The sequence below is a fragment of the Artemia sp. Qi Xiang Cuo genome, chromosome 3 (assembly GCF_049724085.1).
Source record: "Artemia sp. Qi Xiang Cuo chromosome 3, ASM4972408v1, whole genome shotgun sequence".
Lineage (NCBI taxonomy): Eukaryota > Metazoa > Arthropoda > Branchiopoda > Anostraca > Artemiidae > Artemia > Artemia sp. Qi Xiang Cuo.
The window spans coordinates 5,320,550-5,338,685 of record NC_142796.1 but is presented as its reverse complement, the minus strand read 5'-3'; the positions used below and the strand labels follow the sequence as shown (position 1 = coordinate 5,338,685).

The following is an 18,136-nucleotide window of genomic DNA, read 5'->3' as shown; positions in this document are numbered from 1 at the left end:
TTCTTCTTCCAGAGTGATGTGGTCTTTGAATTTCAGTTCATTTAGCCAAACATTGTTAAAACTGACCGTATTTCCTTTTTTTTTTTCAGCAAGGTTTCTATTGTAACTGTACACAATACATTCAATTCTGAAAATAGCAAAGCAAATAATATTGAAATTGATGATGTATGGTTTTTTGTAATTAGAACTTCCTAGGAGGATGGAAGGGGGGGGGGAGTGGCTTTGGAGATGTTATAATGGTTAAGGAGTGTGCGTAGTTGTGTTGGCCTCAGTATCTGTAGTGAGTTGTTAGTAGTAGTACTGTTGGTGCTTATCTAGAATTTGGATGCACACGAAAAAAAGACCGCATCGAAATCTCAAAGCCGCTAATGATAAACAGGTTTCCGCTGCATAGTGAGATATTGCTCACTCTATGACGAAGATTTAAACTTTAGTTCTGGGGTTTAGGGGGACCAAAAGGTAGCTAGGTTAGGTTACGTATTTAATATATCCTATGCTTTACTCCCCCCCCCTATAATGTGCATATATATAGCCCAAATTTGTTTCTTAAACTGTTATATTTGCATCCTTTTTTGTTTTATTTCATTAGCATTGACGAAACTTCACTTCTCGTGTGTGTACCCAGATTCTAGACAAGTACCGTACTGTTTTGCGAACTAAGATAAAGAAACTGTATAAGCAAACCAAATATGGTGACAAATTAAGAAACCCTGCATCAGACGTAATTTAAACATGTACGGACATAACAGAACCGGTTTTATACAAGTTTCGATATTATTAATAATAATATTTCAAAGTGAATATATTCCTAATGATTTTTCTTGGTTGCCACTGGAAAATGTGGAATTTATACTTACATAATACATAACATATAAATCCCAAATAAATTGCCAAGATCAAGACTCAGGACTGAAATCCCAAGATCTTGGGAAGGATCCCAAGGAACGGCGACTCTGTCTATATTAAAGCACTTTTCGTTCATTATTGATAGTAATGTTGTAACTTTTATAACATATTGAAAAGTTGAGCATAAAAGGGGGAGCTCCCCTCATATAAGGATCACTTTTATTCATAGTAAGTTTTACTATTCTTACCTTATTTGAAAATTCACTTAATATGCATATGTAGTTTTTTTTTTATTTCTACAATATTATTTAAACTGCTGTAACTGTTATGATTTGTTATGAATATAATTAATTTTATTAAAAAAAAAATTAGTCATTAACTTATTGCTTTTCCTTTCCATACATATTTGTTCAATTTTTGAACCAGAGAAAGGGCATCCTGTGGCTTGTCCTCCGCTCACCCTGTGGATCAATCTTGCCGAGAGATATATTGCCCAATATTTGATACCAGTTGCCGGAGGTTGGACGCAATGGCATTTCTAGTTAAAAGCAGTCGTTAATCAAAAGACAAAATCTTGTGGCTTAAAAAGTTGACGTTATTGGTAAAAAACTAGTTGTTTCTGGTTCCTGATTCCAAAAGCTGATCCAAACAAGTCATAGATCTAAGACGAAAAATTTAACATTCACCTGTGAATTATCCACTAAAGCTGTGAATTAGCACCACTAAAGACCTGAATAATTCAAATCAACTACTACCCTAAGAGTACGGTAAATTAATGGTAACTGGCGCTAATGTCGGAAATACTAACAATGCCATAGTGTTTAGTGATTTTGTTTCTTTTATGGAACACCCTGAACTGCTGCTTACTCATCTTTCTAAAATATAAGGGGTGATAAAGCAAACAGAATCCTGTATCCACCAGCGTACCCGCGTAAACTCAACTAGCGTACTTAATATACCAACATTTCCCCAAGCTCTCCTAGGGTTGATAGTTTTTAATCTTCCCATATTAAATCGCCGTAGATTTAACTTTGATAATTTTTCAATTGCGTTGCTACTATCTTTAAAATATAGGTTTGACGTGGCGCCAGTATTTCCTCCCGTCTCCTTATGGGGAGCTTACCCTCCTTATCCTGCCGTTTCTTGAGGCAACAGGAAAATTTGCAGGCACGCATCTCGCTCTGATTTTCCAGAACAGGAAATAGCTGAAAAGCGGCGTTTACATTATTCAAGGGTGATTTCAAAGGATCTCCCTAGGGGTCAAAGCAGTCTGTTGTTTCTTTCAAGTGAGTGTTCAACATTGGTATCAAACTTAGTGATAAGACTCGGCATATCGACATGTCGATTATATTCTGTATATGGGTATGCTGTCTAAACTTCACACATCGGTACGTCGGTTTTGTTTGTTGTTTGGGACTTAACGAAATTTGATGTAAGAAAGACACGCTTCTCGCTCCTCCTTTAAAAGTTTGGGCATGCTTCCTTTCAGAAGATTGAGGTTACGAATGCCTACTAGTAAGCTAAAATTTTCTGTGCTTCTTCATTACATCGGCTCACAAGTCTGGAATTTCATTTCCCGCATTAGTCAATGTTTTTTCAGATCACAATCAAAACCTTTCAGGCTTGGTCCTTTTGGGTCCTCTTTGGCCTAAAATTGGCTTTAAAACTAAAGGCAGCATAGGAAAAACTTTTCCTATGCTGCCAATTGGTCTGCGTAGCGGAGGTACCTATCTTCTGATTCACTGCCTTTAGCCGGGAATACAATGCGTGGTTGGGGACATTTCATCCGACGCTTCCCGTGTTTCCCCCCACATTTCTGCAGGTACCCATTTAGAGCTGGGTCGACTCTGGCTGACATTATAGTCACGCCATTGACCTCCGTTCGAAACCGAATAACCAGCGACGCCTAGAACCCCTGTTCTTAGGATTTCAAGTCTAGCGTGCTAACCACTCGTCTAGGGTGGAAATTAGTTATAAAATTAACTATAAAACTATCTATGCTCTCTTGAAATGAAAACTCGGCTACACGTCTATCCTTGCAGTGCAGTAATTTCTACATTAAAGGCAGGGCCAAGACAATTCAATTATTTTTCAAAAAGTTGTAGTTTTCAGCCAATTTTGTTTAGGTACAAGAATTCGATGTACAAGGTGTGTCCAGAAAGTAATGAGACTTATTCTATGAAGGGGAATTTATTAATCCGATTTTAATAACGGCTCAAAATTCTTGAAAATAGTTCCCTTGGGCGTCGATGCACCGCTGCCAGCGCGATTTCCATGATTCATAGGCTCCCTCGAAGTCAGCTTCCGAAACGACTTTTAAAGAGTTGGTTACGGTCTTCTGGATGACGGCAACGTCATCAAAACGGCGACCTTTCAGGGCGGTTTTTAATTTGGGGAACAGAAAAAACTGTCTACCGGGCTTGAATCAGGTCTACGCGGAGGCTGTGGTAAAGTTGAAACCCCTATCCGGGCTAGGTACTATGTCACATGGAAGGCGGTGTAGCTTGGAGCGTTGTTGGGATGGGTCTTCCATTGATCGGCAGTCGTTAGTAATCTCATTTCCATGTTTCAGTGCGGTTGCACAAGGATATCTTTTTAGAAAGCAAGAGTTATTATTTTTCCTTGAAGCACAAACTCGCCATATACCACATAACGGTTCTCAAAAAAGGTAATGAATACGGTTTTAACGTTTGATTTCGCCATTCTTGCCTTCTTGGGGCGCGGAGACTTCTTTGTGTGCCACACGGAACTCTGGCGTTTGGTCTCAGGGTCGTATTGGAAAACCCATGTTTCGTCGCCTGTTAGTACGGCATCTAAAAAGTCTGTTTCACCTTCCACAACCTCCATCATTTTACAGCACAGGTCAACTCGTCGTTGTTTCTGTTCATCATTGAGCACTTTTGGCACCAATTTTGCACAAACTTTTCTCAAGTTGAGATTCTTGGTTACAAAATTGTGTACCGTCGACTTGCACGTGTTAAGTTCTTCCGCTATGAATTGTAGACTCAACTGGTGGTCGGAGTCCAAGAGTCCTTTAACTTTTGACACGTTTTCATCCGATGAACTCGTCGAAGGGTTTCCAGATTGATCTTTGTCCTAAACTGTCTACCGCCCGTCTTTAAAGTCCTTGTGCCAACAAAAAACCTGGGCTTTCGACTTGGCATGGTCTCCGTAGGTCTACTCAATCAAGGCAAGAGTCTCTGAAGCAGTTTTGCCCAAGAGAAAGCAGAATTTGACGGTGTGTCGCTGCTCTGTTGTCCGCTCCATTCTTTACTTTTTATCCCGTGACCAAAATGAAAAAACACACTTTGCGAAACTAGCGATCCTCACTCTCTCACTGTCCAGAAGCACTGCCGCACCCTGTGACAGTGCCGCGGGGTGCAATGCTTTAGCAAGACCCCAATCACCGATACCACCTATTGAGAGCGCTCTGGTGCCGATTGGAAGGCCGCGCGTCTGCCAGTTTCATTACTTTTTGAACACACCTTGTATGTTCTTACATCTGCTTCCTCGATCGTGGTTTGGTCTGAGCGTCTGGGCAAACCAACCAACAGATGGCTGCAAACAGCAATAACAATTTATTATGAAATTACTATTATATTTAATTGGAGAGTTTCTAAGGAAAACATTTTAAAATAAAAAAAACATTCATGTTCTAGCATGTGTATATATTTTTTTTTGTTTTACATTAACCTCCTCAAAGCCTAAAATATATGAATTTGCCATGTTTGAAATATTTACATTTTCGTTAAAGAAAGGAGGACATTAAGAAAAGGAATTGCTAGAAATAGAGGTTTAAAAAAAATAAGGTTCTCCGGCAAATCTGTTTAGCCCCATAATTTGTCCATGTCAACACCAAGCGAGTAGTTACTGCCGGCAATAATTCTCACGATGGACTTATATAGAAGCAAGATGGACGATATGGATGGCAGAATACTCTCGCGGTGAAAGTTTTCTAGCTTTCTTACTCCAAGCATTCTAGTGCAGTAGGACTGAATCTGATTAAGGTGACGACTCCAAAATATATCAGGTCCGAGTTCAATCTGAGGATAATGAGTTTATTGACTCTATTGATAGCTTTATTGTCAAAGGCAAATTCAGGGCAACGGTGCAGAACCTTCAGTCTGGAGAAAAGCAACATTCTCGTTTTTATTGCGTGAAGCCCATTTGTCAATCTGAGTGGATAAGGAAGCTTTATTAGGACCTTCTTACTTTGACTGTTGTGGCTGTTATGTTGCTGGAAAATGTGGTTTTAGGAAGTTCGCTAGGTTGTCCAACATGCAATTGTTGCATAGAAAGTAAAAGTCGCTTTCATTTATCTTATCTCAGTCAACTTAACTGTCTCAATGGAAAATACTCGCGTTTCCTTTACAAGGATATGACGTTGGGTAATATTTTAGGTGTGTTCAACTCTGCAAAATTTGGAGATATATTATAATCTATACTATCATGAATATTCAAAACCCTTTCTAGAACCCCCTCCCTCCTTTCTGGGCTAAAATTAATTACACAATCTTACAGTGAAATTTTGGCTAAGCCTCTTTCCCTACAGCATTGCAATTTTCACATTTAGGTTTTGCTAAGAAAAGTCACTTATCTCGTCTCTAGTCTATTTCTATTCCTGAGTTTTTCTTCTCAGTTCCTATGGTGTTAATCTTCGAATGATAGTATTGTTGTAATTCCATTAGCTTAAGTGATGGGATTTATTCACTTTATCATGTTTTCCAATTTTCACGGTATAATCCTATTAATGGCACAAATTTCCTGTCTCTTTCCTAAAAGATTATTTCTTGTATTTTATCTCTCTTCGTCATTTTTTACATTTCAGATTTTTGCCCATTAATTTATTGTCATCAAACACTTTAGACGTCATGACAGATATCATTGGCAAAGCAACAGTGCTGCAAATAGCGCTGCAAATAGCGCTGCCAGAGTAAAACGCGATACGGCTTCAATGTGTTATTTTTTGGTTATTTCTTTTTATGTTTCTCTTTACCAGGCCAATTATGGAATGAATTGTCGTAGAAACTTATGAGGGGTCTCATGCAATTGAACATTGACAGAATAGTGTCCTTTTATGGGTCGAAAGGAATTGGAGGGCAACCAATCCCCCTTCAACGCCCTGTTTAGCTACCCACCCTTTTAACCCCCAATAGCATCCTATCAAATTTTGAGGTGGTTATTTTGTTCAAACAGTTAAAACTCCAATAAATACGCCTCCAGAGATCTCATGACCCCCAGAGCCCCTGGGGCAAGGGCTGTAAAATATGAAAGTTGCCCCTTGTTTTCACATAGGCTTTTTTTGGAGACGAGGGGTAGGTTTAATCCTGGATATGTGAAAAAGCTACTGATAATAATGCGAAACTTCCTTGGAATGTGGAGAGGGAGGTTGAACTAAGTCAAAATGCATTATTTGCATCCAGGTTGTCAAAAGCACATATCTGCAATGTCTCGGGAATAGCTTAGTGTATTATATTGAAACTTTCAGGGTATGTTGAGGGGGACGTTGAAATTAATCAAAAGTGGTGTATACTTGCCTCAGCTATTATGAATAACTGGCGGTGGGTCAATGTGTAGGTGGAGGGGATGCCTAAAGGAGCGCATTTCAATGCTCAAATTTGCGAACTCTCCATGAGCGTTCAGATAGATATAGAAACGAGTTATGGAGGGGGGGGGGCATTAATTAATCTGTCATATCCCCTCATTTAGACCCTAGCCTGAATAAGAGTGGTGTGTAATGATGTCTCGCTTCTTATTGCAGAAAGACTTTCTTGTTTTTATTTAAAAGCTTCATTTAACTAAACTGATTTGCTTCATCTTTCACAAAATTACACACAGTGATCTCTACGTCCGAATTAACTATTGTGAAGGAGGGGCGGTGGGCCATTTTGTTGGTGGAGGTAGTCCAAATAACCTAGAAAGAGCGTTTTAATTTAAGAAAATTGATAATTGGTAGAAATTAATGGCTAATCCTTCTTGAATCCCGAGAATATTTTTGGTGTACGATTTTATTATTGGAGATAGGGGGGGGGGGGTTGTAATAGGGCACCTTTTTTTGTGACAGTGGTTTTCGATGAAGCATACAATACTATATTTACATGCCTACCGGCACAGAGGTGGAAATATCTAGAGAGGGCGTCATAAGCCTCGCCAAATAATTCTTGGAGAGAGGGGCAAGTGCTATCAGGAGCTATGATTTCATGGATTTTAAGTGATAATATGTCTCTTTTCCCATTTATGTACAATATTTCAATGTATTTAAACTATGTCAGAGCGTTCTATGATAGAGGTCGCGAAAGCTTCAGCCGCGTAAAAGATCAAAAGAAAGCAAAATTTTCACCTACATTAACAATGATTTTCCTTTTCGTCCCCTGTTACTCTGTATTAAAATATTATTAAAGACTTGTTCTACAAAACTACTGTTCATCGAAAATTTAGACCAAATATTAAAATTTTGTCCAAAATTTTAGGTACAATCCAGCATTTTAATCCATAAGCAGAAAAAAAAAAAAAAGCTGGACTCTACCAATCATTTGACAATTACGAATTTAATCAATTTATAATCAATTTGAAAGCAAGAAACCGGACTGGTTCCCCACATCATATCTTGTTTAGGCCTGGGCTTATTTGAAAAGCGATCAGAAATTAAATAATATAAAAGAAACAAGTTTTTTCAAATTAAAGAAAGAAACAACATTAACCTTTAAAACAAACAGAAATTGTTCTATATATGAGGGGACTGTCCCCTTTTCAACTCCTCGCTCTTTACGCTGAAGTTTGGCTTCTTGTCCCCATTCTTTAGAACGACTGCTGAAACAGAAGGATTGTTCAGTTGGAATATGAAACTTTTTTAAAGCGCTAAAAATTTTAACGTAACGAGTGTGGGGTTGAGAGGGGGTAGCCCCCTTCATATACGAAATAATTTGTTTGTTTTAAGTTTTATGTTACTTCTTACTTTCACTTGAAAAAAATTGTTTCCTTTATATCAATTCATGGAGGGATATACTCCTGCTAAGAAAACTGAAAAAAAAACTGGAAACATTTGAGAGAGAGAGAGAGAGAGAGAGAGATGATTAATTTATTTGAAATCGAAATCATGCAATAAAATCTATTTTCTCCAATCTATACCATGGTGACCCTGTGCAACATGGTTGCACATTCGAAATTTTGGACCATCTTTTGGAACTCTTGACCTGAAAAGAAAATTTCAACCACGATGGGGAAGTTACTCGTATCCTAGTATCATCAGCCTGTGTAGTATTATAGCAATGAATTAAGTTACCAGAGATAAACATATTGCCAACACATATTTCAATATTATGAGGTATATAAACTAACAGCAGTAAGAAAAAATAAGCCTGATATTGGCACACTTTTAATGCGTTAATAAATTATCCGAATTATCCGTTAATTTTGCGTTATGCGTTAATAAATTATCCGAACTGAGGCGCTACTACGGTATGTTCTTCGGGTCAAAATTTATATTGTATTACTAAAATAGGAAGAAACAGAATATGAACAGCGGACTTATTGGAAAATTCAATAACAACAAAATAAATAAGGGTGCACCAGCAAAAAAACAAAACAAAGCACGCAGAATAAACATGGAAACATATTTTTCCATACATTTAAAAGCAAAAAAAAAAAAAAAAAAAAAAAAAAAAAAAAAAAAAAAGAATTTGGTTTTTAATTTCATATTTTGAAGAAAATACAAGTAATTGTACTATAAATCATGAAAAGTTTATATGAATATTTTGGAGGGATACACGGGCCAAAAGGTCTCAAAATCTCTCTAGTCAAACTTCACAAAGAAATGTGCAGCTTCAACCTGTTTGGAAGCTTCAGTGCTTAACAAATTGTACAAATTTGGCTTGAACCCAAAAGCCACAGTAATAGTAGTAGTACAACAACATTGGATCTTTCCGTGACAATGAACATTGGACCTTTCCGTGACAATGAGCATTGGACCTTTCCCGAAATATTCCTGAAAAAAAGTCTGGAAGGTACCCATAACAATACTTATACATAAAAACCAGTGTATAAAAACACAAGCTATTACTAGTTGTATGATTTGAGATTTAATAACCATTTCGGATAATTGTGAAAATTAAAAACCATGGCAAATATCTTCTCTGCCCCCTCTCCACTTATGTGTCGAATAATGGATGGACTTGTTTGAGAGAAAGACACATTTTTTCTGTCTCTCCTCGAACCCCTCTTATGTTTCGAATAGCGGGTGGACTTGTTTCATTTTACCTCTATTGGCCCCAAGTTTTATAAGTTTACGAAATATCAAAAAGTTTGATCAAAATGGAAAATATTCTTAAATTTGGATATTCTGTTTCACCTTTCCAGAATTATTTCATAGAAGTCTGGAAGAGATAAAAATTGTTGATTCTAGGTCCCGAAGAGATAACTATATTTTACAGGAATCGTACATTGCATGGTCCCTAAGAGGTTTGCTTTTGGAGTTGAGACAGTTTGATTTACTCCTTTTTTATACTGTTTAGTAGAATAAAATAAAAAAAATTATATTTTCTAGAAAGTTACTGGAAATTTTGCTACTTTCAATTCACAATCCCCATATTGGAAGAAGTTTTTAATCTGTATCTCATACCGTTACCAAGCTACGACCCCGTTAGTAGCGATAGAAAGAAAACTACGTAACCAATAGTGTTGCTGCGCACCACATTAAGTTTCTTTTCTAGTTTATTGTTGAGATCTTTGAATTATGCTCGGCAATGAGATTGTCAATTTGCGATTATGAACAGAAATCCAATTTGTCAGTAAATCCAAATGTACAATTTGACATCTAAGTAAAGTTGATTATTCATCAGTTTTTACATTTTCAATTCAAGTATTTGGTGATTAGATTGTTGACAATTAACTACTTGATTACTAATTATTTGGTCACCAAATCTACAATCTGGGTCTCAAAAAAGTGTCTGCTTCTATAATTCCAGGAGAAAACAATTGGTTGATGTGGTTGTGTTTCTGTGCGATCAGTTTTGATTCGCGTTCGTTTGCTTTCAAGTTGACGCAAATTTACTATTATTTACCAACTTGAAATTCAAGCAGAGTGTAATTATTAGTTCTACCATCTGATTGTCAGTGTAAATGTTTCTAACTTTTCAGTTCCAAGAGAAGTATAAAAAAGTGGATACTATTGTTATGGTTCTGTGCGATTTTTCTTTGGATCTCCTTAGTTTGGATTCATTTCAACCTGATCGTCAATAAAAAAGTCTCTAATTCTACAGTTTTAGGTCTACAGTCTCTACAGTCCACAGTCTCTCTACAGTCTACAGTCTCTAATTCTACAGTTTTATTCATTTCAACCTGATCGTCAATAAAAAAGTCTCTAATTCTACAGTTTTAGGTAAAGTATCAGGAAAATTATTGTTGTGATTACATTTCTCTACAGTCAGTCTTTGAATCTAATGAATTTGAGTTCAGGTCGATACAAATTTACCTTTTGCTGATGTTAACAATGCAATTATAAGTCGACAGTTTGTCATTTAGCTGTTATTGTCAATGGAAAAGTGCTTAATTCTGCAATTTCCGATGAAGTATGAAACAAGTTATTGTTGTGGCTACTTTTCTGTACATGCAGTTTTTGAAACTCATGGATTTGAGTTCAGGTCGACACATATTTACCATTTACTGTTCTTAACAATACAATTATAAGTCGAAAGTTTGTCATTTGGCTGTTATTGTCAATGGAAAAGTCTCTAATTCTGCAATTTCCGATGAAGTATGAGGAAAGTTGTTGTTGTGGCTACTTTTCTGTACAGGCAGTTTTTGAAACTCACGGATTTGAGTTCACGTCGGCACTAATTTACCATTTACTGATCTTAACAATACAATTATAAGTCGAAAGTTTGTCATTTGGCTGTTATTTTCAATGGAAAAGTATCTAATTCTGCAATTTCCGATGAAGTATGAGGAAAGTTATTGTTTTGGTTACTTTTCTGTACAGGCAGTTTTTGAAACTCATGGATTTGAGTTCACGTCGGCACTAATTTACCATTTACTGTTCTTAACAATGCAGTTTGTCATTTGACTGTTATTGTCAATATAAAAGTCTCTAATTCTGCAATTTCCGATGAAGTATGAGGAAAGTTATTGTTGTGGTGACTTTCTGTACAGGTAGTTTTTGAAACTCATGGATTTGAGTTCACGTCGGCACAAATTTACCATTTACTGATCTTAAAAATACAATTATAAGTCGAAAGTTTGTCATTTGGCTGTTAATGTAAATGGAAAAGTCTCTAATTCTGCAATATCCGGTGAAGAATAACGAAAATTTTTATAATAACGAAAGCTTTTCTGTTTGGTTAGTCTTAGAACCACAGTTTATAGACAGTAAGCTTATCGCAGATCATTTCGGGTCATCGTGAACAAAAAGCTCCTCCCACTTCTTTCTGTCTTAGCTTGTTTAGCCTGTTTCTGAATATACCAGTAAGCTTAACGCAGATCATTTCTGGTCATCGTGAACAAAAAGCTCCTCCCACTTCTTTCTGCCTTAGCTTGTTTAGCCTGTTTCTTTCCACTCGCACCCCTGTCCGGGTTTTTATAATGGGAGAGATAGAGAATGATCATACTGCTATATTCTGTCTGCTGTGCTTAGAACCTTGTAAATTCGAGCTTATGTCGACACAAACTTACCATTTACTGATCTTAACAATGCAGTTTGTCATTTGACTATTATTGTCAATGTAAAAGTCTCTAATTCTGCAATTTCCGATGAAGAATAAAGAAAATTTTTGTAAGAACGAAAGCTTTTCTGTTTGGTTAGTCACAGAACCTTGTAAATTTGAGCTTATGGCGACACAAATTTACGATTTACTGTTGTTAACAATGCAGTTTCTAATTTGTTTATTATTGTCAGTGTAAAAGTCTCTAATTCTGCAATATCCGGTGCAGGATAACGTAAACTTTTGTAAGAACGAAAGCTTTTCTGTTTGGTTAAACACAGAACCTTGTAAATTTGGGCTTATGGCGACACAAATTTACGATTTAATGATCTTAACAATGCAGTTTCTCATTTGACTATTATTGTCAATGTAAAAGTCTCTAATTCTGCAATATCCGGTGAAGAATAACGAAAATTTTTATAATAACGAAAGCTTTTCTGTTTGGTTAGTCTTAGAACCTTGTAAATTTGAGCTTATGTCGACACAAATTTACCATTTACTGTTCTTAACAATGCAGTTTGTCATTTGACTATTATTGTCAATATAAAAGTCTCTAATTCTGCAATTTCCGATGAAGAATGAGGAAAGTTATTGTTGTGGTGACTTTCTGTACAGGTAGTTTTTGAAACTCATGGATTAGAGTTCACGTCGGCACAAATTTACCATTTACTGATCTTAAAAATACAATTATAAGTCGAAAGTTTGTCATTTGGCTGTTAATGTAAATGGACAAGTCTCTAATTCTGCAATATCCGGTGAAGAATAACGAAAATTTTTATAATAACGAAAGCTTTTCTGTTTGGTTAGTCTTAGAACCTTGTAAATTTGAGCTTATGTCGACACAAATTTACCATTTACTGATCTTAACAATGCAGTTTGTCATTTGACTATTATTGTCAATGTAAAAGTCTCTAATTCTGCAATTTCCGATGCAGGATAACGTAAATTTTTATAATAACGAAAGCTTTTCTGTTTGATTAGTCTCAGAACCTTGTAAATTTGGGCTTATGGCGACACAAATTTACCATTTAATGTTGTTAACAATGCAGTTTGTCATTTGATTATTATTGTCAATGTAAAAGTCTCTAATTCTGCAATATCCGGTGAAGAATAACGTAAATTTTTGTAATAACGAAAGCTTTTCTGTTTGGTTAGTCTTAGAACCTTGTAAATTTGAGCTTGTGTCGACACAAATTTACCACTTACTGTTCTTAACAATGGGGATTACAATTCAAAAATTTGTCATTTGGCTGTTATTGTCAATGGAAAAGCCCAAATTCTACAATGTCAGGGGAAGTATCAGGAAAACTATTGTTGTGGTTATGCTTTTGTGCCATCAACCTTTGTTAAATTGAGTTCAGATCGACGCAAATTTACTGTTTACTCAACTTAATAATGCAATAAGTCGAAAATTTATCATTTGGTCGTTATTGTCAACGGAAAAGTCTCTAATTTACAGTTTCAGGGGAAATAGCAAGAAACTGGTTGTTGTGGTTATGTTTCTATGCAATCTATAGTTGGGTGATCATTAGTTTGCATTCAGGCAAAAGGTTGCCTAGGGAAGGATTGTTTTAGTCTCTTTCATATTGCCGTTTCCATATTTCTGGTGTTTTTTATTCTTGTCCTTTCTAAAGAAAGGTCTAGGAATATTGTATGAAAATGCGTTGCAACAAGTCGTTGTTAGTGGAGAAGTGAATCAATTTTGCCCTTTTTATTGACTAATTAACTGTAGATTTCTTTATTGGCCTCCTAAAAAAAAAATCTGATTGTTTTTAAGTATAGGCATAAGAAAGGCTGGCCTATAGGATATTGTCTTAGCGTCCTCGTCCCATTTCGTACAGTTTTTTTTTTTTTTTTTTTTTTTTTTACTTTAAAAGAAATTTTGAATCATTAAAAACAAATAAAGCCATCAAGAGCCAAAAAAAAACTCCGAAAATTACCAAGAATTAGAAAATGGTTTCTGATTGATTAAACTGGTTAAGTGGAAGTTTAACCACATATATATTAAAAATCTGATAAAGTCGGGAATTCAATTTTAAATCAACCACTATTTGCATCTGTATAGTTTTTAGTACTAGCGGGCGCGAAATAAAAAGAATAAGAAAAAAGAGTAGAAACACGGACCAAGAGTCAGTAAAAAATAAGCTTAAGATAAAATAATATAAAAATAATAAAAATTATTATTTTTAATAATAAAAATATTATATTTTTAATAATGAAAAAAATAAGCTTAAGAATAAAAGAGCTTAAGAAGCCATAGCTTTCCTTTAAAGGTATAGTTGATGGGAATCAGCAGATTGTTAGTGTTTAAGCTTTTACGAACGATGAGCAATGCTGGAATTTTATATTTAAATATATTTATTATATTTATTTTTGGAATATTTGGAATATTTATTTTTGCTGAATGTTTTATGGGCTTATGGTGGCTACACTGACAAAATCCGGTACTTTTAACTTCATAGGTTTGAAACAATCAAATTTTCTTTTCACCACTGTTTAACGTGATTAAATTTTATGTAAATCTAATCAGTTTAATCAAATAATAAAAAATAAATTTCTTCTTTAGCCTCTCAGAACCCAATCTGATTAACTCCATTCTTAACTTGACGCGTCTTAAAATCCTTTAAAATGACTATATTAAAGCTTTTAATTGTTTGTAGAGTACATTTCATATTCTTCATTCATATTTTTTTTAGATGTCTCTCAAATACAACAATCAACAAAGCAGTTACTTTTTTCTGTTACTTAAAACTCTTTATTTCTTATACATTGCAAAAGACTTTAAAATCACTGTTCTCTTATTTGATATTTTTTCAAAAGGTTTGCGAATTTTTTAATATTGTCCAAAGATATTTAAATACTGACGTAACACCCACCACTTTTAGGGTAAATAAATTTGCCGCCTTTTCAGAGCGCTCATTTCCTAAAACCATAAAGTAATCAACCATAAACTAAGCATCATTGATGTGGCTTGTAATATCCTAAGCTCTATTTTGAGATTATCTTCCTATTCTTCCAAAGTTGTAAAATCGAAAAAATAATCCCAGTGCCTTAACTATTCTACTTTTTACATCTTCGCTACAATTCTACTTTTACTTTTTCTCTACTTTACTCTACTTCACCTTGGCTCTTTTACTTTGCTACAGCTCTACATTTATTCCACTTTTATACCTCCACCATTCTAACTACTCATGCAACTTCGGCAAGTGTAGTGTTCTATTTTGAAGTTTTTGAGAATGTATTTATCCATCAATTTGTATCTTATCTTTATTTAAACCAGGAATAATTATATTTTTGTTTTCTTGGTACTACTTGGATTATTATTTTTTTAATTTGAACTCACTCATCTTAAATTGTTTTTAAAAAATAACAATCTTGTTTAAATTTGAATATGAATACCAAAAAAAACTCCCAGTGCCTTAACTATTCTACTTTTTACATCTTCGCTACAATTCTACTTTTACTTTTTACTCTACTTTACTCTACTTCACCTTGGCTCTTTTACTTTGCTACAGCTCTACATTTATTCCACTTTTATACCTCCACCATTCTAACTACTCATGCAACTTCGGCAAGTGTGGTGTTCTATTTTGAAGTTTTTGAGAATGTATTTATCCATCAATTTGTATCTTAACTTTATTTAAACCATTGAAATAATTATATTTTTTTTTTCTTGGTACTACTTGGATTATTATTTTTTTTTTTTTTTTTTTTTAAATCACTTATCTTAAAATTGTTTCTAAAAAATAACGATGTTGTTTAAATTTGAATATTGAATACCAAAAAAAAAAATATTTTTCCGAGGCTGTTGGTTCTTTTCGTTTTCGTTATTTCGTTATAATTTTTAATTCGTTATGTCAGGTTTCATTGCTGTCAAATAATCTTGGTTTTTTATTCAGGAAACAAAAAGGAAATACATAACTATTTCTTTTTTTTGTGTATCGCTAATATCATTAAATTAATTATTTTTATTGATCTTGACAATCCCCTCATAATATAGCACGTAAAATTATTAACTATTTTAGTAAATATATATATATATATATATATATATATATATATATATATATATATATATATATATATATATATATATATATATATATATATATATATATATATATATATATATATATATATATATATATATATATATATATATATATATATACTATAGGCTATATATATATATATAAATGGCCGTATCCAGGATTTTTTTCGCGGGGGGGATGGGGGGTTACAAAAGGAGTTTATGGGGGGACTGGTTTACAAAAAAACGCGTATAACGTTTATTTACATTCATTTTTGTTACGTTTTACGAATCGGACAAACATTCCGGGTGAGGGGGGGGTCAAAAACCACGTATCTTCCCCCCCCCTTCCCCTGGATAAGGCCTAATATAGGTGTATATGCATCAGCTTGATATATAACAAGCTATACGCTGCTTGTTTGAGGCACAGGTTTCAAAAATACTTCTTTTTTTTAGGTTCAGCCGACGATAGCATAGATTTACTTCCATTCGCTGGACCTGGAACGGAGTGGACTGCTTCCCTTCAAACTGATGAGGGACGAGAAGCAGACCCCGTTTTTGCTTTCGATGGAGCAACAGGTGGAGCAATAATTCCGTCTGACGTTCTGCCGCACAACTTTACTCATGTCTTCTCAATGAGCGTTTGGATGAAGCATGCGTCTAGTTTAACAGTCGATAAGAGAATTAAAGAGCATATTTTCTGTTTGGCTGATGATCATCGTGAGTTCTTTTTTTCTTAATTTCGGTATTTTATTTTCTTATTAATTTGGGTTTCAATCGAAAATCACTAAAATTGTGATTTTGAGGATGCAGTGAAAGATTTATAGCCCGTAGTTGTAGTGCAAAAATTTTGTATATTTAGTAAGTTTATTTAGTAAGTATATTTAGTATTTAGTATTAGTATATTTAGTAAGTATATTTTAGTAAAATTTAGTATATGTATTCTCTGACATTAGTAAGTATATTTAGTATTTAGTATTAGTATATTTAGTAAGTATATTTTAGTAAAATTTAGTATATGTATTTTCTGACATTAGTAAGTATATTTAGTATTAGTATATTTAGTAAGTATATCTTAGTAAAATTTAGTATATGTATTCCCTGACATTAGTAAGTATATTTAGTATTAGTATATTTAGTAAGTTTATTTAGTAAGTATATTTAGTATTTAGTATTAGTATATTTAGTAAGTATATTTTAGTAAAATTTAGTATATGTATTCTCTGACATTAGTAAGTATATTTAGTATTTAGTATTAGTATATTTAGTAAGTTTATTTAGTAAGTATATTTAGTATTTAGTATTAGTATATTTAGTAAGTGTATTTTAGTAAAATTTAGTATATGTATTCTCTGACATTAGTAAGTATATTTAGTATTTAGTATTAGTATATTTAGTAAGTTTATTTAGTAAGTATATTTAGTATTTAGTATTACTATATTTAGTAAGTATATTTTAGTAAAATTTAGTATATGTATTCTCTGACATTAGTAAGTATATTTAGTATTTAGTATTAGTATATTTAGTAAGTATATTTTAGTAAAATTTAGTATATGTATTCTCTGACATGAATGCGGTGTTTTTAGTAACATAGATTTTAACTAAATAACTAAAGTTAATTTCAACTAAATTAATAGGATAAATAAATTCTGTTTGCTAAATTGATAAGATGTACAAAGAAATCCTGGAAAAATATAGCAGTTGAAGGGGGGAATTCGGGCTCGAGTCTCTGCCTCACGCATGCGTCCGTGTTGATTTTGTAAATTAAAAACATTTAACAGTTTTATTTAAATACTTTTTTTCTAAAAGGTTTCCCTTCTAAGCAAAAAGAAAAGAAATTTCTATATAAATTTCCTCTTTTCTCATAATCTATATAAAGCTGCGCATGTAGCTTTTTTTTAATATTAATTATTGAATGAAGTGCTAATTTGTGAAGTGTTAATTTTAAGTGTTAGTTTATTATGTATTGAATGAAGTGTTAATTTGTGTGGTAAGTTTGATTGAAGGCCTTTGCGTACTTGTTGTTATATGGTTTAAAAGATTTTATGGCCTGTTGATTATCGGTTATTTTTAAATTTTACTCTTCGTATTCGGAGGAAATAAAAAGTATGAATTGAGTTGAACTGAATTGAGTTATGTTTTGCTTTGAAACACAGCTTACAAGGATTTCCCGTATTGCTCAGGCAAAGACGAGACTCAGATACTTCTTTGGTGCAGTGGTTAATTTGAAAACCCAACAAAAAGCCAGCTGGGTATAGGCTAGTCCAGGCTTCTTTTGTGACACCGTATCAACCCAAATTTTATCGTCCTTGGTAATTTTCTGGACATGTTTGAATGAATTGTCACCTTTCTACAGATTCTACTAACTTGGTTTTGGACTATTGGAGTGGCAGAGGGGCATCTTTTAACATCTAGTATGTGGAGCAGAGTGAATAAAATTCCCTGCCCGATAGTATTAGGGAGGCTGAGCACCAGCAGCTATTTAAAAAAAAAAAACAATTTGAGGATTTCAAAGTTTAAAAATTGAAAATGTTTAAAGATTGAAATAAAGATCGAAAAAAAGGAA

At 33.9% G+C, this 18,136-nt stretch overlaps 1 protein-coding gene across 2 annotated transcripts in view; it reads left to right on the top strand.

Annotated features, from left to right (window-relative positions):
• The window catches only part of Cals (calsyntenin 1), a 292,310-nt gene that overhangs the window by 97,328 nt on the left and 176,846 nt on the right, over positions 1–18,136 (top strand). For both annotated transcript variants that reach the window (XM_089108431.1, XM_089108432.1), the window contains exon 7: positions 16,027–16,290. In XM_089108431.1, the coding sequence (XP_088964557.1) occupies positions 16,027–16,290 (264 nt within the window). The remainder of the gene's footprint in view (positions 1–16,026; positions 16,291–18,136) is intronic.